General features: G+C 36.2%; 1 protein-coding gene across 3 annotated transcripts; it reads left to right on the top strand.

Annotated features, from left to right (window-relative positions):
* The first annotated feature begins 4,248 nt into the window (after positions 1 to 4,248).
* Positions 4,249 to 21,673, top strand: LOC129260925 (ankyrin repeat domain-containing protein 10-like). Of its 3 annotated transcripts, none has more exons than XM_054898931.2 (5): positions 4,249 to 4,635; positions 7,424 to 7,576; positions 8,066 to 8,157; positions 10,014 to 10,222; positions 15,374 to 19,568. In XM_054898931.2, the coding sequence occupies exons 1-5, from the start codon at positions 4,435 to 4,437 to the stop codon at positions 15,805 to 15,807; spliced, it is 1,089 nt and encodes a 362-aa protein (XP_054754906.1). In that variant the 5' UTR covers positions 4,249 to 4,434; the 3' UTR covers positions 15,808 to 19,568. The 3 variants fall into 3 exon arrangements, with proteins under 3 accessions (XP_054754906.1, XP_063970361.1, XP_054754907.2); XM_064114291.1 differs by having other exon boundaries at positions 4,251 to 4,635; positions 17,162 to 21,673; XM_054898932.2 differs by lacking the exon at positions 15,374 to 19,568 and adding an exon at positions 11,966 to 15,102 and having other exon boundaries at positions 4,259 to 4,635.
* The last annotated feature ends 287 nt before the right edge of the window (positions 21,674 to 21,960 follow it).

Raw genomic sequence — 21,960 nt, 5'->3', positions numbered from 1 at the left:
GATGTATTCACAAAAGCATGGAACAACGGAGCTGAACATTTCAATCTTTGTCTGTATCTATCTTTATCCAACAAAATGCTTTTTTTTTTACGGAAATAAAAAAAGTTATCGAGAGAGTGAGCTAATGATACGAAAAAAAACACCGAATTGGCCACTACACTTTATGGGATAGTCGAGTTTTGCCTGGCTTCGTGGGGGAAATATCTCAAGTAAAGTTCACGAATAGCGTTTAGGCAGATATAAATTTATAATATGAAATCTTGCAAAGAATAGAAGGTAAAAGAGAGGTACAAACTCGTTTATTTATGTTGCCCCATTAAGTCAATTGAGGAAAAAAATACGACGTGTCCCCCCTCTCATGAAAAAAAAATATTCTGGCGCCACATCATAATTAACCTTCACAAAACAATTTACCAACCGCTTATTGTGTTTCCTTTATTTCCCATATCAATTCCATATCAATATAAATGTTTTCGACGATTAAAGAATATTTATACTGTCATTTCATTTTTTATATACCTCATTCAAGTGCATTTTGGGTTATCATTCTATAGGTAACTTGAAGTTAGACTCGGCAGCTTGTAAGGTTCCTGTATACCATGTCCAGAGAACTATTTTCTAACGAGATCAATTTCATTATAGCACTCTGTATAGGTCAATATTATTTGACAATAATCTTACGGGCAATATTCATCTAGGACAACTTCTTCTTTTCACTATTGCAGTGGCGGATCCAGGATTTTCGGGGGGGGGGGGGGGGTGGGGCCCATTTTGCCGAGGAAAAATTTGACAAGCAAAAAAAAAAGGTTTTCACTTTCAAAGGGGGGGGGGACACACTTCTGTTTTAAACGGCATTTTTACATTACAAATTTTAATTGTGACTCTCAGGGGGGGGGGGGGGGGCACGGGCCGGCTGTGCCCCCCCCGGGATCCGCCAGTGCACTATTGGATACATACCAATAAGCCAGGGGCGTCAATCCGGTTAGGGGGTGGACTCAGGGGGCGGGACGATATCTTGCTGAAGACTTCAAATTCTGGGAGCGCCCCAAGTTCAAGAAGGGCTATAAATACACGGGATGCATAAAACGTACTTCCATTCATTTATTCACTATGATAGTTATAAAGCCTTTCACGATCAGTCATATTCGTTTTCATGATTTTGTGTGATATCAATTACACAATTGCAGTTGATCTGACCATATATCAATATGCGAGCGAGCAAATTTTCAGAACTTGGGTGATTGAATGGTGTCGAAAAACGTCTCCCAAGGGATGTGTTTAGAAAATTATGCAAATATTAATTAGGAAAATAAGGGGTCACTATAAAGGCCTAGATAAATAACTGCAATGACCTATTGATGCATGAGATATTGTGTAAAAGAAAAGAAAGTTGCGATTAACCGGTCATTATCAGTATAGAGGGCTGCGGAACGATGGAGAGGGGGAGGCACTATAGCGTACCTACGGGGGGGGGGCAGAGGGGCAGTCTGCCCCCCCCCCTGACGAGCCACCACCCATGCAAAGCCACCACCCATGCATGTATCCCTGCCCCCCCTGACGAGCTTGAAAGACCTTTTTGCCCCCCCCCCCCTGACGAAAATCCTAGGTACGCCAGTGGGGGAGGAGTGACCTTGCATGTTGCTTGTTAAAAAAAACAGGGGCCTGTTGCATAAAACTTTTGCCATTAAAATGAACAAAACTTTTACAAATTTACGCCATTGACACTTAACAGAAAGACAAAAAAATGCCAGAGTTTTTCTTTTATGCGATCACTGATTTGAAGATAATTATTCCATTCAGATAAGTTTAGATCAGTGTAAGGGAGAGCGGGCTAATCTGCCCCCGAGGCAAGTCCGCCCACCACGTGATTTTCCACTTTGATGTGACTGGATGTAGGTTTTGTTGATGATGTAATGTTAACATGCCCAAAGGTAGCAACATACCTTGACGAGAGGTCATCTGTTCGGAATTCCAGAAAATTACGTCGACTCGTCCATTTCGCAAAAAATAAATTTTTCAAATTTCTTGTATTTTTTGTTTAGACACTCATGAATGCAGTTATAATATTTGTTTTTGTTAGAAAGGTGTGATATTTGCTTACTGAAATATGCCTTTGATACTTCAAAATATGTTGTACAAGAGAAAAGAAAATGGCTGCCAGGGGGCTAGTTCGCTCCTTTAGCGACAAGGCATGTTCGCCATTGGCGTACCGTGGGTCACGGCATCGGGGGGGGGGGGGGCACCAGCAAAATTTTTAAGTCACTTAGTGAGCGCGCGAAGCGCACTCAATTACCAGGTATACTGACCTTAAATAGAGAAATTTTAAGGATTGTGCCATTAAACGGATATGTATTTCACTGATCAAATAATGCTAGCGCGAATTAGGAATCAAATAAGAGTATACATATCTCACCATAGTCATCTTATTTGAGTGCAAAGCGTTGGCTGATTTTGTTAGAAACATCTAAACACATGAAACACTTTTTGTAGTTGTAATAATGATTATCATATGCATCTCACTAATCAAATAACTAAACGATGCAAGCGCGAGCTGATTTTATATAATATTTAGACTCAGAAAAGGAGACATTTTAAAGACTGATTTTAGAAATTCATAAAGAGCAGACATATATCACCAATCCACTAATGCGAACGTTAGCACAAACAGGACATTTTTTATATGCAGACCTTAAAATGGGGCAAACACTTTACGTAGTCATGAAACAGAAGCATCTGTCACTACATAAAACAATAATAACTCGAAGTGCGAGGAAATATATTTGATGTCAGTATAATGACTTGAAAACAGGATGTTTTTAGTACAACAAGATTATATTTCTCGCTCAGACAATGCGAGCACCAGGAATGATAAACACATAGGCCCTGAGCAAATTATATAAAGTTATGAAAAAAAAACAATTTCTTAAGTAATATAACATAATATATATAATATAATATTATAATATACAATAATTTCTTCTTTCCCACTACGTTTCTCTTCCCTTCTCCCTCTTTTTCTCCCTTTTCTCCGTTTTTTATGCCAGCCGATAGGGGGGGGGGGACACGTGCCCCCATGCCCCCCGTAGTTACACCATTGAGGTCCGCCCCACTTTTATCTACATATAGACCCATAGGCCTACAAAAATATCCTTATAAAAATGACATGCAACTACGGTATATGTGCTCAATCATGATTACTTTTAATAGATTATCGAACTAGAAGTCGTTGTTGTTCCAATATGAAAAAAATGTTTGGTGTCTTTGAACACATCATTTTGTTTCATATATCACTGTTTTTTCCCTATGGGCGAACTTGCCCCAGGGTGGGGCAGGTTCGCCCTGCAGCGAAAATTTTCTTTACAGCCCATTTTTGCCAAAACCGTATGCATGTCCTCGCCGAAAATATCTTTATCATGTTTATACATCCTAAAGCACGACCTTCCTTCTAAAGAAATGACGATTCTAGAAGAGCGCGAAAAAAGGGTGCGGATTCGCCCCGCTCTCCCCTACATGCCAAAGGCCTTGGGTTTTCATTTTTAAAGTGTTTGTACACGTTTATTGAAAAGTGGGGCAGGGGGGGGGGGGGGTCCACAGGCCCCTGTATTTTTTACGGTGATGAAGGCATCATTAAAGGTAAAGTCCACCCCAACAAAAAGTTTATTTGAATAAAAAGAGAAACATTCAACAAACACAACACTGAAAATTTCATCAAAATCGGATGTAATTTCAAAAAATAGTTATTATGCACTTCCTGGTCGGTATGCAAATGAGGGAACTGATGACATCATTCACTCACTATTTCTTTTGTATCTTATTACATGAAATATTCTATTTTTCTCCTCAATATCATGTGAAACAAAGTTTTATTTCGCTGAACATGTGGAATCACAATTGTTTAACATTTTATGGCTCAGTCAAGTTGGTCCTTATTGTCAAATCTGTAAAAATTGAAATATTGTATGATTCAAACAATAAAAAACAAGAGTGAGTGAGGGACATCATCGATTTTCTTATTTGCATGTGACTAAATTGTGCATAAAACTTTTTTGTGAAAAATGCAAAACTTAAAAATTTCATAACTTTCTTATTTTACATCCGATTTTGATGAAATTTTCAGCATTATGCTTGTCTGATTTTTCTTTATTGATTCAAATCCGATTTTTCTGAGGATCACAGCTCGACTTCAAAATCATGCTTGGCGCCATCTGCGTTCTGTAATTGTAAGTTGGCGCGCTCTCAATTTTATTTACAAAACAACAAAGGATGCCAGGCGTGAGAGACAAGGGGAATACCCTGGACTGAAACCATCTTTTCACTTCAGAAGATGCCTCTTTGACTTTGAGTCCTCAACTCAAGTCAAGATTAGCACGGAGAAAGGAGAAAGGCCAACATCCATTCTTTTGAATAAGCTAGAATAATCTTGCGACGAAGGTGATGGAGACCGAATTCAAGAGAGATTTATGTGGCGCTGAAGATCTGCTTCAATCGTTTCCTCTTCACCGTGCATGTCGTGATGGGGATCTCTGTTCTCTGGCGGGCCTGCTCGGCGAGGCAGTGATGTCTGTGTGCGATGCTTCCATTCAGGATCCTCTCTTCGGTTGGACACCCGCACACTGGGCTGCTCACAACGGAAAGGTACGAATGATCGTTTGGCATTAAACAAAGGAATGGAAATTCAATTCAACTGCATCAATTACACAACGATCTGATGGTGATATCAAATTAAAATAAACATGCTGATAATATCGGGATCGATAGGCAGGATTATAGGATAGGGTCTACTCTAGTCTAGATCTAGACCAAAAGCTTCGGTCCTGTTGTTATGTTATGAGTATGACTTATGTTGGTTGTTCAGCTGAACTCCGTTGGCTTCACTCACCAAATGTGTATGAGGAAAAATTTAAAAAATAAAAAAATGTTAAAAAACTCGAAACAGACGGCTGCCAGCTGTCTAGTCTAGATCTAGAAATAGAATACTAGATCTAACGCGTTAGAATAACTTAGATTAATTAATTATTGTTTTATTGAATAGATCTAAATCCATAAATAATGTCTTTAATGATGGTGGTCCCCATATCTGCGCACCTAACGATTTGAGTTAAGATTTAACATGAATTTCTTTTCATTTCACAAAATCTTTCATTTGATAATGTTCCTTATATTATTATGACTATGAGAAAGTGTACCAAATATCTCATAAAAATGTGAAAGAAATGAAGGATTTTCTTTGAAAAAACATCGGGCAGTCATTTTCAGATTGAAAAAAAAATGGTACCCCACGTCTGCGCTGTGGCACCCATTCACTTTGCACATGATTCGGATATTTTGATGAGAAAGGCTGCATTTTGAGGCCGTCACATGAAATGCCCCAAATTTATTATTTTTCCTCCATTTTGAGTCAGACTTTTCAATGAATATCTGTCTATGTGTTGCATGTGTAAAGTTTGTGTTCGTTGCGTATCTTCTTTTTACTAGAATCGCGCAGATACGCGTGTGCAGAGACAATGCAAGGGGGACTGCGAAGACTTGGGGGAACTTGCCATATAACTATATGGGAATGCATAAAGAGATGAAACTAAACAAAAAAGAAGTACCGGTAATTGAAGTTGAGTCTACCTACAGGCTAAAAGATATGACAAAATTTAATATGACTGCCAACTTAGATCAATTAGACTAGAGCCTAATGTTAGACTTAGACCCATGTCATGACTCATAAATTTTATCATATCTTTTGGCTTTTGCATGTAGACTCTTACTTAATGGGATCAATGTTAGATCTTCTTTGTCAAATCTCCTTTTTTTATTTCCTTCATGCTTTCTTTCCTTAAACTTTTCTTTGCTTCCTTCTCCCTTCCTCTTGTTTGTTATTTCTCTCCTTCCATTATTATTTTTTTTTCATTCTTTCCTCCCTCTCGATCTTTTATCCCTTCTTTCATTCTTTATTTTATTTTTCCTTCTTATTCTTTTCCCTTATTCTTTCCTTCCGTCCATCCTTCCTTCCTTCCTCCCCTCCCTATTTTTCCGCTTTCTTTGTTTCTTTCAAAGAATGAAAGAAACATTTTTCTTTCCTTCATCTTTCTTTCCTCCTTTTTTCTTACTTTCTTTTATTCTTTGTTTATTTTTTCCTTCATTTTCCCCTTTTTCTTTCTTTCTTCTGAATTCATCTCTTTTCTTTTGTCTTTTCTTTCTCTCCTTCATTATTTCGTTCACCCTCCCTTCCAATTCTTTATATTTTTTTTCACAAGTCTAACACTGTGTAGCCTTCTTTGTTGATCTTTTTGTCGATTGTCCTGTATTTCATTTTGTGAAATCTGGTCATACTGCTCGACGTCACAAATTTGCATTCAGTATTTTTTTGTGCACAATAGTAGAGAAGAGAGAAAATTAATGAATTTAGATGTAGATATATGGCAAGTCCCCCCAAGTTTGCGCATTCCCCCTTGTCTGCGCACCTTCTATTTCAACATAATTCTAAGTTACAGAGAAACTGACAAGATGAAGGTTTAGTTAGAGCATGGATTCTGCCCATTACACTCTTTGATGCTGAAGCAGTTGACATGAAAAAGGTCATGAAATTGAATAATAAATTAAATAAGTTTATTGTAAAGTAATTGAATGTGATTAAAAGTAAAAAAATTTAATTAATTACATAATTGATTAATTACCTTGTAATTGAGCCCAACCCTGACCTTTGCATGTGTGTTACAGTGTTGCTATTACTGAACCTAAAGTAAGAGTGAAGAGAGATGTGTGGTTGACAGAGTGTGCAAGTTTCATCTGATGAAGTGGACTATTATGAGGGACCCGTCTTTATACAGAGTTGCGATTGACCAAATCAACCACAACTATGGACAGCCAACAACGTGAACATCTTAACTGCATGTTTGTTCAAAATATTTTCTAGATAGAGCCTAGATGCTATATATTCATACATCCATATTCTTCTTGAAAATAATAAGTGTGCTCTCTATGTTTGAAAAGGACTTTGTGCAAATTTCCTGTACAAAAAATAATGACATTGATGGATTTCCATCAAGTTGAGGTTGATCCGATCAATCACAATTATGGAAAGCCAGCAATGTCTACATCTAAAATGCATGTTCAATTTTTTTTCTACATACATGTAGATATGATGTGTATTCGTAAAAATTCATCAATTTCTTAACAATTTGGTGTGTTCTCCTTTGTTTACAAAGGACATTTTGCAAATTTACTGTAGAAAAAATTATGACACTGATGGATTTCCATAGAGACACGATTGATTGGATCAATCATAACTCTTTGTAAGACGGGCCCTGATCTATCAAGTATTGTCTAATGTACATTCAGTATACATCCACTGTTTTTATGTCAACTCTCGTCTCTCACACAACTAAACAATATTGACAATAACGGTACATTTCCTTGCTACTTATTGTTTTAGGTCGAGTGTTTAGAGATGTTGGTGAAAGCTGGTCTACCATGTGATATTGCTACCCATGGAACAGGGCTAACTCTAGCTCATGTAGCGGCTTTAGAGGGACAGATGGCTTGCCTGACATGGCTCACTCAAAATGACGTCTCCATCAATGCACAGGTATAACTCCCTGCCAACCAGTTGAATGCTGTTGGCTAACAATGAATTTAATATTATGTAGCTAGCTATTTTGAAATTAGTTTTGTTAAAGTACATTTTAGGTAATTTGTCTTGATTTACAAAGTGAGTGCTGTCAAGATTTACAATTGATAAAGACTTTTAGTAAGTTTACTTTAAGTGAAGCTGTACTTGGCCTTTAAATGTTTGTAGAATACATTTTATATTATTGATGAATTTAAGGATTAAAGCATTATGTCCTTTGATTCATTATGAAAAATATTACACTATCTATAGGAGATTAGGAGTAAAAAAATGAAGAATACAATTGATATATGTTTCAGTTGAAAGTTTCAATAGGAATTTTATTTCAAGGATTTTGCTTGGAGGTTTTGAAATGTAGTGAAAGACATGTTTTGAGGAATGATTTAGTGTTCAAGAAAAACATGATGGTTTGTGGAAGAATTTTAAGTTTTGTTTTGTTTGATATAGGATCATATGGGAGAGACAGCAGCTCATAAGGCTGTACGATGTGGTAGTGTTGAATGTCTACATATACTCAGGCAACATGGTGCTGATTTAAGGTAATTACAATCTTCCTCTAAGGCTCTAATCCCTTCTTTTATCTGATTGTGTGAGCTGATACTGAACATGATTATACCTCATGCAAGTTACTTAGTAAAGACCTTCTTCAAAACTAAACTAAAATCTACCTTTTTCAAGAGAGTATCAAATAAGTCACTTTTTTGTTGTATACTTTGTAGAGATAGTAGGCTTCCCTTTTCCACTAATTATTGGAACTTAATCATACATGTATTTATCTTAACTAGTTTATCTTTTTTTTTAATTGTAATGCGCAGTTGAGTATGTACAAATAGAAATTGTGCAATATAAATGTACAAAATTTCTCTAGCATTCTTAGCAGCTGTCAAAATTAGAAATATAAGTAGGAGTTTTAGGAATTGCATCAATATAAGTAGTAGAAGCAGCAGCAGCAGCAGCAGCAGCAGTAGTAGTAGTAATAGTAGTAGTAGTAGTAGTAGTAGTAGTAGTAGTAGTAGTAGTAGTTGTAGCAGAAGTAGTAGTAGTAGTAGTACTAGTAGTAGTTGTAGTAATAGTAGCAGTAGTAGGAGTAGAAGTAGTAGTAGTAGTAAAAGTAGTAGTAGTAGTAGTAGTAGTAGTAGTAGTAGTAGTAGTAGTAGTAGTAGTAGTAGTAGTAGTAGTAGTAGTAGTAGTAGTAGTAGTAGTAGTAGTAGTAGTAGTAGTAGTAGTAGTAGTAGTAGTAGTAGTAGTAGTAGTAGTAGTAGTAGTAGTAGTAGTAGTAGTAGTAGTAGTAGTTGTAGTAATAGTAGCAGTAGTAGGAGTAGAAGTAGTAGTAGTAGTAGTAGTAGTAGTAGTAGTAGTAGCAGTAGTAGTAGTAGTAGTAGTAGTAGTAGTAGTAGTAGTAGTAGTAGTAGTAGTAGTAGTAGTAGTAGTAGTAGTAGTAATAGTAGTAGTAGTAGTAGTAGTAGTAGTAGTAGTAGTAGTAGTAGTAGCAGCAGCAGCAGCAGCAGAAGCAGCAGCAGCAGCAGCAGCAGCAGCAGTAGTAGTAGTAGTAATAATACATGTATTAGTACTTGTAGTAGAAGTAGTTTTATAAAGGAGTAAGGAGTAGAAGTAGAAACAACAAGTAAGCTTTTAAGCCCCACCCATAAGAATATGAAGGTAGCATCTTTTGCCTCTAACTGTTTGCCTTTCCATTATTTTTCTGTATTGGTTTTCTGCACAATCCCTACCCCCCATTTTTTTTTATTGATTCAGTTAATTGTAACACTTTTCTATGTGGGTGTAACTATGATACAGTTCAAATTTGAATTTCGGACTTTGATGGAAGATGCAACATGATTTCAGAAGGCAAGCACATTCAGCAATATTGATCCAATAATTCCACAAGAAATCTACATTTTCATGCGAACAAATATGCTAGCCATATGTTGAACTCATCAATTTGATCTAAATTTACACTTTTCTAAGTACTATTGACTGGATTTGTGTCTTTCAATTTAGTGCATCAGGCCAAAATAATGTTAGTTTTCTTATTTTTTGGGGACTACTTTTCAAAACCTGTATGAATTTGTATGATAAGCGTGGATTGATTGGTGGTGATTTTTTTACCTGATTGCTAAGAAAGCATGAATGCTTGTAAGCAAGCAACCAGAGGACCGACGGCTTAAAAGCTTTAAAATTGCAGTGATAGGAGATTTTTTAGGGCTTTTTTTTTTAGCAATTTGGTTGCAAAATCACCCAGATCTCATGTAATTTTTCCCCTGGATTGAATAGATCTGATTTGATGGATTCTATATGTTATACATTTCTTCCAGCTCAAAATATACATCTATTGATAAATGGTGAAATGACAAAGTGGTCCTATTTTCTTTTTTTCTCTATATTGTTTGTGAAGTCTTCGAAGTAGTATAGGAGCTACCGTCATGGACCTAGCCATTCAGAATCAGCAATCTCGGTGTATAGAGTACTTCAGGGCTGGTGGTGACAGTCACCTGACCAATCATATGACTGATCACATAACCTGTATGAATGGAAGACGTAAGAGAATGCAACCCGGTGAGGAATCGGAGCCGGACTCAGCCAAGAGACCGAAGGTTGAAAATGGTGGGTATATATGCATTCAGAAACGAGATGTAGTCGAGGCCGGATGGTATCGAGTCATGTAGCTGCTTAAGAAAACTTTCTCCCATAGACGTTTTTACACATGACTTGGGACAAGGTAGTCCTCGACAACATCCCTTTTAACCCTTTGAACCCTAAAAGCCGGAGTTCTGGCTTCAAATTATGTGACTCGAAAAAGCTAGGGTTTTGGATGTCGGGTGACCTTTTAAGAATGACACTATCTTGGAGATATTTGGTTGATAACTTCGGTTTATAATTTCTTTGATAAATGGCTTTCAGTTGTGAGGTTTTAGCCTTAGATAATGGGCAAAATATACTACTCATCCAAGGAGGCTCATGCGATAATACACTGCGAGTCATATACGGACTATGCGTAAACTATTGGTGAATTTAACTTCCAACAAAGCAGTGATTTTGAGACAAAATTTGAGATAATCGCTAGTTCAGGAAGCTACACAACATCAGCCAAGGCAGGCCGGGTACCAGCGGCCTAAGGTGCCGCTTGAATGGCTGGGCTCAAATCATGAGAATAGGAGACCATTTATTTCAAATGTCAAGTATTTTTTCATTTTGCCGATTAGCTTGACATCTGTAAATAATTCAGGGTGAGGGTCACGACCGTCCCAAAGAATTCAGGGTTCAAAGTGTTAGGAAACCTATCAGTTACTGTGTTCAGTCTTGTCATGAAATATACGTGTAATTAGATGGAGACAAAGTGGTGCATGCCAGCATCTATTAAAAACTATATGGTTTAGGTATGATTTGAAACTATTAGATCAGACTCAGAGGAATAGCTTTGTAATGTAAATATATACTTATTGTAATTTGATTGTAAATAAAGAGGCTTTAATAGGAGGAAATTATAATTTGTAAAAAAAATTCGGCATTACTCCTGTGTGTTTAAGATTGCATGCTCGATCTGTAATGAAAATCATAAAGTCAGAAAAAAAAATTGGAACCAGTGGGATTCGAACCTGCCATCTACTGCTTTCCGGTTCATTGATTTTTCACTGCCTGGGAAGCAGTAGATGGCAGGTTCGAATCCCACTGGTTCCAATTTTTTTCTGACTTATGATTTTCATTACAGATGGAGCATGCGATCTTAAACACATAGGAGTAATGCCAAAAATTTGTTTACAAATTGTAAATTGATTGTTTTCATAAGTAATAGCAGTTTAGGGATTAATTATGAAAGGGTCTCATATTTGAAATAAGAGGGGGGGGTCTCTGTCCCCTTGACTCCGATTAGGGCCCTTGAGCTGCTGTTTGGATCACTATTAGACTGTGGAGTATTTCGGATAAGAAATAACACTTTGTTTAGCCTGTTATACTGACAAGTTAAACTTGATTTACAAACTATTTAGAGATCCAGATGACCTCCACCACCCGCTCTCTCTGTTGTACATGTAGTTGTTTTATCTTGCGGAAGTAAAAAAAATCTTGTAATTTTTCTCTTTTTGAAATGTGAATAGGGAAATGTGTAGTGTGTTTTATCTTTTCTTAGAGACAGTGTTCGAAAGTAAGAAAAGACAGTAATTCAGATTTAGATTTTTCAGATGAATGAAAGTGTTTTTTTTTTAAGTGCAGACGAGTTTATGAGTAGGGTTGACTGTTCCTGTATGAACAGCACATTGGAGTTCTGCAATATTACATTTGCAAAGGAGTTAAAGGTTCAATCTTGCTCCTCCCTTATTTGTTCAATCTGCCTGTCAACTATGGACACAGCTGCCCAGTTACACGGCGACGTCACAGCACCCTTAATGCAGTATGATCCAACTCAAACCCTACCTGCACCTGATCTGACCAAGCTTCATGGCGATGAAAGTCTTGCTATCAAAACACTGGAAGAAGATGAGATGGAAGCAGAAGACGTGAGCAAGTTTGCTTCATGTGGGATGGCCGAAGATAAAGCTCTGCTGCCCTCTGTTGCTGTACTTCCAAAAAGAATCCCCAAAGAAGACCACTGGAAGTTTCAACCATTCTGTATATGACTGTGTGTGGGCAGGAATGTTTTTTATTGTTTATCCGCACATCCCCTCTGGAATGGAACACACATGTAAAGTTGTCACTTATAAATGTGATCAAATTGATCATGAGAGCAATGATCATTAAACTCGATTTTGTTTTAGCAAGTGATCAGCAAATAAGACTGTCTCCTCCTTTTCATCTTCACTTTCTACTATTTATCTTCTACTCCTCCATTCTTTTATTCGTATTCTCATTTTCCTCCCTATTATTTTTACTATATTCCTTCTTCTCATTTTGTCTACATTCTGAACGAAAGTGAAATAATTCCAGGAATTTATTTAATAGAGAATCAAACTTTATTTACTGCATTTTATAAACTAAATATGTTCTCATGGCACCAAGATTCCAAAGAGATAATGCACAGCTATGCACTATATTTTGCAGCTGTTTAGTAGTCAAATCTACGTTTAGATCATGCAGCCATAGACATACTGTATGTGTATGAAAGATTTTGTATTCACTTTCACATAACAAGTTAACAGTGTTTTATAAGCCAAATTCTAAGAAAAAATTGGAAATCTGTTTGTTTTATTGTCTGCTTGTGGCACATTACACTGTTGTTTGGGCTACTGCCAAATACAGGGATTATGAAGATTTTTTTACTCTTCAGCTTGGATGTGATGAAAACAATATTTTGTTAGGAGTAGGCCTACATGAATAATCGTGAATTCACAAATGCCTATGTCAGTGAATTTGAGAACCACCTTCATGGTTTATCTCAAATGACATTTTACTGTTCCTGTACAGTTTACTACTGTGAACAGGCTTATTTTACTCATTTAAATCAGAAGTCTTATAGGACTCCAAGCAATTCTTCAAGGAAAAGATTAAGAATTGTACAAACACTTAAGTTAAGTCTTAACACTAATATATTTTTTTGTCAATCAACCCTGCCATGATTTTCCTGTATGATTTCTATCAACTGCACTTGTAAATTATAATCTATCTTTCTTTCTATCTCACACATTCCTTGTTTCTTTTTCTATAATACTGACACTGCTCATCACAACTTGTGCAATATCTGTACTAAATTTTGTATGTTTTTTATTTGAAGTGTGTTATGCGTATTTATTTTTTGAGTATTACACCAATAGTCATGTGTTGTTGGCACTTGTTGACAGTATTATTTGATTTATATGAAATTTATATTCCAATTATTTGAATGTGCCTGAATGTGATGTACATGTATGGCAACATTAGGGTTCAGTTGTCTGGATTTTATAATTGCAATGCACAATTCACATACTTGGTGTGTATATGAACCTTTCACCTACTTACACTGTAAAACAATTGCACATCTCGCTGCTTCTCGCAGCTCATCTAGAGGACCAACATGCATCTTGATTAAGGAATTTCTATCCAGCATGCCACAATGTGTGATTTCAAGACTGATGTTGGCTTAGCCAGTGCTGATGCTGGATTTGGAATCACATCTTTTATTTCCTTCCAGCACCTAATCTGAGTTCAAAGAATATTCCAAATCAGAATATTGATTGCTTGACATCAATACCGTCTTCACAGTGGCCTATAACACCGCTTTAGTCCCGGGACTGTCCCAAGACTATCAGTGTTGCCCTCAGTATGGATGCTTGGGCCCAGTGGTTTCTGGTTATATCCGGTTCAATCACTGGGTCACAATCCTGCTGCATGTATTTTTTTTGAACTCTTAATGTGACTGCATTTATAAAATAGCTGGTTTATGGCGGTGACGCCATCTCACGACAGCACTGGGATAAATTTGAAAACCACTGTGAAGACAGTACAAGTGGGACTTGTCTTTGTCCCTACACCAGCCTTATTTTTGTTTTGATGCTGTGCTGATAAAAAATTGGTCCAACGAGAATAATGAAAGGTCAACTTGAAACCACCAAATACCAGCTAGCTAGTATCTAATTTAACATTGAATCTTCTGTGTTGACCCAATTCATCATTATCATCAATTGCATGCAAACAGTGTGTATTTGTTTAGCTATTTCTAATATACTCCATCTGTATTTGCTCATAAGTATAGGTGAAGGTTATTATTGCAGTGATGAATGCTCAAATTTGTCTTTTTACAGCTGTGCACAGCTACATGTACTTGATGAGTTGATATTGATTCTCCATTTGTCTGTTTCATAAAGCTGTCTATGCATGAGTTATGAACACTTGGAATGTGTTCTTGTGCAAATGAAGATTCCTTGAATTTTCCCAGCTATTTTAACAGAGTTGGCATGAATTCCAAACCTTTGGACAAAGGGTAGCCTAGCCCTGAAATGAATTATTAAATTCTTTAAGTGCCTCTTGCATTTTGGCTTTAAACATTATTCTTGGTTTAAGGCCACCTGATTGTCCATATAATTTAATAGAGTGTATTCTTCTCATGTCATTTTAAATAGAAACATGGTCTGTATATTGTCACATGAATGCAGAAGTCTTATTGTTGTCAGGATGTATTTGTTTTCGTGTTCAGATTCATAAAGAGCCAGCCAGGGATATGATGTTTGAGATGTACATGTAAATTAAAATACTGCCATTCTGTTTTTAACCATACTTGAGTGTAATGACCCTCACCACTACACTTGTGGTGAGGGTCGTACATGTACAATCTAGATGTATTTTCTTGAAGTGTGTCCAACTGTCCATGTACAAGTAATAATGCAGTTTGGAAATTTTACTGGGCTTGCATGTTTTACACACCATATATGCTGAAATTATGTTCGGCAAAGACCGCACCATATAAGTAAAAAATCAATTCACTTATTATGATTATCATTCTTTCCATGAAGAGTAGATTATAATTCTAGATTAGTGAAAAGCACTGAAAAACCTTTGTTTTTTTCATGTGCATACACTCTGGAACACAGCTGAATAACTTCCACAGTTACCCAACTTAGAGACATTCTTTGGTTTACTCTGCTATGGAAATGAAATAATGCCTGTACCACTTGAGAGGGGGAATATGCAAACTTCGTATGTGGTCTTAAAAGTATTCCATTCTGGCTGATTTACAACACCTGTTATATATAGACACCCGGATGGTGTTGAATCGTCTATGAAAGCCGACTAGTCTCTGACTTTGACAGAAGACGTTTTTTATACTTAGTTTCCAATGTACTCTCACAGGAGTATCACATGCCGGAAGCAACCATTCTGCAAAACAACTAGACCAGGTGATGGGCACCGACGGTCCTGACATCACCCAGGTGGCAGCAGTGGGATCATCAACTTTACACCATCATATGAACAGTTATTCTAGTCATCCTGAAACCAGTGAAGACATGGCGATTGAAAAGGACTCCAGCCTTCCATCTTGTTGTCTTCAGGGTACCCAGTCTGTAATAAGAGATAAGTCAGATGAACATACTGAGAACATGTGTTCTGAAGCGGTTGGAGGTCAGCAAACACTTGGTCATCAACTTCCTGTCAAATCTTGTGGCAGTGATTCAAGCATTACTCCAACAAGTCATCCAGATAACAGGACTAGGGATTATTGGATGGAATGCTATGTACCAACACCGGTTCTGAAGTGTAGGGCTCTTAATGGCCACTATCTCTAACAAACTGTACTCCTAGATTCTTTAAAGTTAATTACTTCTTTATTTGAAAATTCTATTTCTGATTCAATCTCAATGTTTTCCCTGTTAAATACAGTTTCAAATGTATATTAAGATTACAATAGATTGTCAGCAATTCTAGGACCTGTAAAATATTCCATTATTATTTTAATGTTCATTCATTTTGATAGGTGACATGATATTTGCTCCTGTGACAAATTGCTCCTGGCTTTATTTTGTCTAAGATGTAGGGTTAGGGTTGCAGTAGGGTAGTTTTAGGGTAGGGTATGTAATGTAGTAAATCCAGGGTTTTGATAAGTGTGTGGAATTTATAAAGGTACAGTATCGCGGAAGCAAATGTCATGGAATAATTTTCTGTACCTGACATTTGTATGTTTTCCAAAAATGGAGTGCTCTTAGATTTCTGCAACAGTGTGCAAAGTGTTGGTAGTGTGTGACAAAGTATTCTGTTCATTTGGACACCCACTGCCCCTCATTACTGTGGGTTTGTTTGTTTATCAAATTTCTTGAGTTAGAAAAAGAATCATAAAGTAAAATATAAAATTAAGATGTAGGAAAATGGGAATTGGGGTGTAGATTTCCCTTATGCTGTCCCCCTCAATTTTAAGCCCACCCACCATGCATTGTAGAATTAAAACCCGGGAAGGGGGGGGGGGGGCACTTCCACTGACGAGTGGAAAATACGGTTTCTCATAACCACCTTGCCGTGTTGAAATTTTCTATAGAAACACACAGCGAAAAAGCGTATCGTGTCTGGCAGAAGTGCGTGAACCTAAAAGTGCAATTCCGTGAACCTAAAAGTGCAATTTCGTGGTGTATTTGGCTTTTTCGATCTCGCCAGCTGACTTACCCCAATGCATTGCGAGGTCATAGGTTGAATTTCCAGATTTCCTATTGATGCGGTATTTGCGACACGAAATGGGAGTTAATTGGATTATTCGCTCTGTAGAAACAGGTTGGTTTATAAAGGGTGATACAGTTTTTCCAAAGATAAACCACTTTTTATAATGATTCTCTGTAGAAACACGCCGAATGTACAGTATTTATATGACAAGGGCTCTTTTAGCATTTCTAGAACAAAACCACCCTGATTCCCGTTAATTTTTCCCCCTGTTGCCTACTTGCCTTTGATGTACAACCTTGATACTAATTAATATGAACTCTAGACCTCAAAAAGTTGTACCGTTCTGTTTTTTAAGTAATATTTATTGCCCATTTTTGTGCATGCATGTTTTATTGTCTTGTAATTCCTGTGATTTGCATGTCATTCTTGTTATGTTATTTGAACTGGTCTGTGGTTTGTTTTTCCCATGTCTTGTGATATTTGTTTGCACAGAGCATGAACATCCACCGTCATCCCTTATGTGTAACCCTATGACAAGCCTTGGAGTGGGAACCTGTAGTACTGTTGCAGGACATCATATACAAAATGGTGTGAACGGTACCTATTCTAATGGTGGTTCCATGAACGGATCTAAAGAGCTGGACCAGGAACTGGCACAGGACTATGGTACCGTGGTACCGTGCTGCCAACCCGTGTACTCTAGAAAGCCTATGCAATCAGGATATGATGAATCTAGCTCCATAGAAATGGTCACTGAGGAATCTAGCGAATACCGTAACGGTCATGGTATGAATGGACATTCAGAAAACGATGATAGACCTGCTGTAAGATTGAATGAAAACTGCATTCACACAATGTCTACAGGTGTCATGGAGCATAATGCTATGGTAGAACAGAGTGTAGGGTATGATACCACCTTGGAGACTATGTATAATAGTTATGATTCCTACCTGTGTGGACATGCCTATTGATGAATGTGAATGCATCTTTACTTCAATTAGCAGACACCCATTCTTGTTGAATAGTTGTACATTTAAAGGGTAATTTGGATCTAAATGGTTTAGATGAATCTCTTTTGTAAGGAATTATGGAGTACCTTAAAGATAACTCTGGTACTGGTAACATAACATACTATTAAGGGGGGGGGGGGGGTGCAGTATGTGATTTGGGCAAATTGCTCCGAAGTGGTTATTTGACTTAAATGAAAGTTGGCTAAAGAAGGATTTACTGTAATTTAGCCTTTTTTCAGAGAGTGAAAATGCTCATTTCTGTCATCTGTCATTTTGTTTATAGACCTTGTAGAATTGTTTTATTTGTACATTTGGTTTTATAGAAGTCTAACTTATTGTTTAGTGTAAACTGCTGCAATTTTTAATCTACCTTGTTTTTTTTATAATGTGGACGGCTCTTTTCAACCAAAAGTTACTCCTACTTTTTGTGACATTTCTACTTAATTTTTTAAAAAGCAAAACAGGGACATTCTAGCTTATTTTTCTACTTTTAAAAATCAATTTCTAACTGATATCTGTGTGGAAAATACCTTTGTTTTGTAAAAGTTTATGTAGTGTGTTTTGTAAATGAGTAGAGTTTTTTTTTAGTGTCTATGCAGTATAGTATTATTGCATAAACTTAAGGATTGTTAAATACTGGTGCTTGCTGTGCTTATATTTTTATGTGTTTTCTAGCTTTTCATACTCTAGGCTTATCCAAAGAATGAAGTATTCTTATTGTTCCATATCCAGTATCTCAAATGAAATGAACAATGAATTTATGATTATTCATTTGAAGATGAATTTGTATTTTTACTGTTGAAAATGTACTACAAGTTTATTTATCACAGTCAATTCATGATGTGTAGAAATATATCCAGGGGGCCGTTTCATAAAGCTTGTGGTAAGTTAAGAGCGACTTCAAGAACGACTGGTGAACCTTTCTTACGCGCTTAACCATTGCCAATAAATATACCACTTACTACAAGAAAGGATCACCAGTCGTTCTTAAAGTCGATCTTAACTAACAAACAGCTTTATGAAACACCCACCAGAGGAAGTTTTATGGGGAATCGAATTGCCTCATGTTGATGTGTTCTATATTTTCTTGTTTGAATGCACCACTTCTGTTCTGCTCGGTGCACAAATCACTAATTTTAAAAATTTATTTCTTTATATCTTTTTTCCAAGTACGAACCTTATTGGCAAGCTTTTATCAACTGATAATTAGCGCTTGATTATGGGGCAGATCTTTATGATTAATTGTATACAATAGAGTACCGAAGAGAAAACGTCACAAAAATCTTTTTTTTTTTGCATTTCAGCGTTTTTTTTTTTATACCATACCTTGGCAGGGCATGATGAAAACTGCCCACTTCCAAAAAGTCCATGGGGGACTTAAATAGACCTCATGAATACATAATTAGCCCCATTGAAGTCAACTTGTATTTTGTCCTGGTTCCTAACATTTAGAACCAGGCCAATAATACATTGATTTGTGACACCATCACTTGTAGAAATAAACCCCACATTGAATTGCTCTGCATAGCATTTTATCGCCATGGATACAGGATTCAGACTTGTTATCAGACCCCTGTCTACCAAGAGTTTCGATTGATTCAATCGACCACAACTATGGAAAGCCAGCAACATCAGCATCTAAATCGCGTGTTTGTTCAAATTTGAATATTTACTATATAATTTATATTCATACATCATAATTTCTTGAAAAGTCAGTGTGCTTCTCTTTGTTTACAAAGTATATTGTGCAAATTTCCTGAAGGAAAAATTATGATGTTGATGGATTTCCGTATACTTGAGGTTGATCAGATCAATCGTAACTCTTGATAAAATTGGGCTCTGATCTGTTTTTATTGTCTCAAAATTGAAGGTTGGTAAAATCCTAAAAATTCCACTTATATGATCACCCTCAAACAAAGTTTTCTGTACCAATTTCAAAAGTTGTCTTTATACTCTCTGTTTTTTTCTTTTCAAGTGGTCTATTAGAAGTTGGCTGAAAGGGCAACCGATTACTTTGTATAGCTTGCATATGCAGATTGATGATTAAATTGTGTACAATATGTACATGTACTTAAAATTACTAGAAATAAAATTTTTAGTAAGAATTCTGAATGGATTTGGAAATGCAGCCATCTGAACATAATGTAGTTAAGAAAGTGTGTGAAATCTTCAAACAAACTGACTTTAATTTTTTTTTGTATAGTTATGAGCGACTTTACAAACGACTGGTGATCCTTTCTTTGGTGCTAAATCAATGTCAATGAAAATGTGGTGTTTATCGTTTACTACAAGATATGATCACCAGTCTTTCGTAGAGTTGCTTGTAATTATGACTTTTTACTTAGTATGCATACTGATATGTATTTTTACAAGTAAATTTACCGATACCTGTCTAGCAGTAAGAAAATTTTTTAAAAGTTCAGCTTGCCCTGCAGTCTTTATGATTGCTTTTACAAACATTCCATGTTGCAATATTTGCCTTTGATATGTATCACTAACATACATGTATTGATTTTAAACTTTAACCTTGGTTTTACACATAGATGAGTTCAGAGTCAAATCCCCTTTCTCACAGTTTTTTTATCAAATGTGACCAGCCACTCCAAAACCAGCAGTAATACCTCAGTCACATTTGCCCTACGGCGGCCGTACGGCAAGTCGAAAACAGCCGTTTTATTCATTTTTATCCAAACCACCTAATATTTAGCTGGTACAGAAAATGTTAAAACGTCTGTTTTCAAATCGCTGTACGGTCGCCGTAGAGCAAAATGTGACCAAGGTACTATTAGTCGCAAAAATGAATGTTGAGATTATCATTGAACTTCAAAAAGCACATCCCAATCTTATATATAACACATCAAAATTGACCAATAGTAACTCTCATAAGTACCTGATTGAATGCAGAAGAATTTCAGCAAGAGCTTCAAAAAAATAAGGAGAAAAGAAGTTTTGCAGTTTAGGTTCACTCCAACATGAGATGTGCACACTATGCAAGTTCAGACAAAACTTTCAAACAGTCCGAAAAATGGTGTCAAAGAAGGTCTTTTCTTTTTCTTTTTTATTCAATTTTACAACTTTGAATTGGTCAGTATATAGAACAATAATAATCCTTCAGATAAAAGCTGATTTTCTAATTTTTGTTTCTCGAAGACCATATTACTTTTTTGGCTATTTACACAGAATCTTCCCTGGTGACTTATATTTGGGTTTGAGCTGGCAGGTCACAAACACAATTGGGCAATTCCATAAAATGATCAACCTTTTTGTACGTCCGACCCCCATATTTATCAAGTCTTACTTCACTTCATAAACTGACCAAGTTGTGGTCCTTTGAGAACTTTACAGACTTTCAAAAGAACAAGAAATCAGAGACAAAAAATTTCATGAAGGTCCCACATAGAGGGGGTCGGACGTACATATTTTATGGAATTGCCTAATTATGAAGTTTTTTATCAGAATTCTTTGACTTATTAAAGAAAAGTTTGACTTAGAAGAAATGAATGCATTTCATAATCTGTTCTGGAAAATTATTTGACGTATTGAAAGTAATCATGATTGTATTTGATTTTCAATTACATTTCTATGCATTTAGACAGACGTTGATTATATATTAGCAGAAAGGCAATCTACGATACCATGTTGTAACTATGCGTAATTGTTATATCTGGTGCCATCTTTAAAGTAAAGTTATATGAAATAATTGATTATTTATTTTTAATGTTTGCTGCTCAACGCATAATGACTTAAAAATATACATCTAAATGGATGGATTTATTATTGGAATTTTCAGGAAATACTGTCACATTTGAGAACTATTTTACCCATTATTTTGAGCACATGTACAGTACATTTATTCACATTTTACATGTATTTATGTTTATTTGTTTTTCCGGGGGGGGGGGTTCAAAGTGAAAGACAATCACTGAATTAGCAATGCAAATCATTTTTCTACTCTCTGAACTTACCATGTATATCAATAAAAAATAGACTTTAATATCTGTGTGGCATAGTTTTATAGAATTTTGAAATATTAGTGCATCTCTATTGAAATATTGAATGTCATTTACATTATTCTCAATCTTTACAGTAATTTGAAGTTTGACAGTCAGATCTGATGGTATAAAGTACATATTAATTATTTACCTTACTCTGAGTTTGGGCCCCATGGAAGACCTCTTTGTATTGGTAAATGTATATACTCTGACATATCTTCTGAAATAATGGAATGAATATAAAGTAGATTATTAGTGTTTATATGTTACAATACATGACTAAAGGCTA

Source organism: Lytechinus pictus, unplaced genomic scaffold, assembly GCF_037042905.1.
Source record: "Lytechinus pictus isolate F3 Inbred unplaced genomic scaffold, Lp3.0 scaffold_19, whole genome shotgun sequence".
Taxonomy (NCBI): Eukaryota; Metazoa; Echinodermata; class Echinoidea; order Temnopleuroida; family Toxopneustidae; genus Lytechinus; species Lytechinus pictus.
The sequence above is the reverse complement of the archived record's forward strand: the minus strand, read 5'-3'. Positions and strand labels throughout refer to the sequence as shown.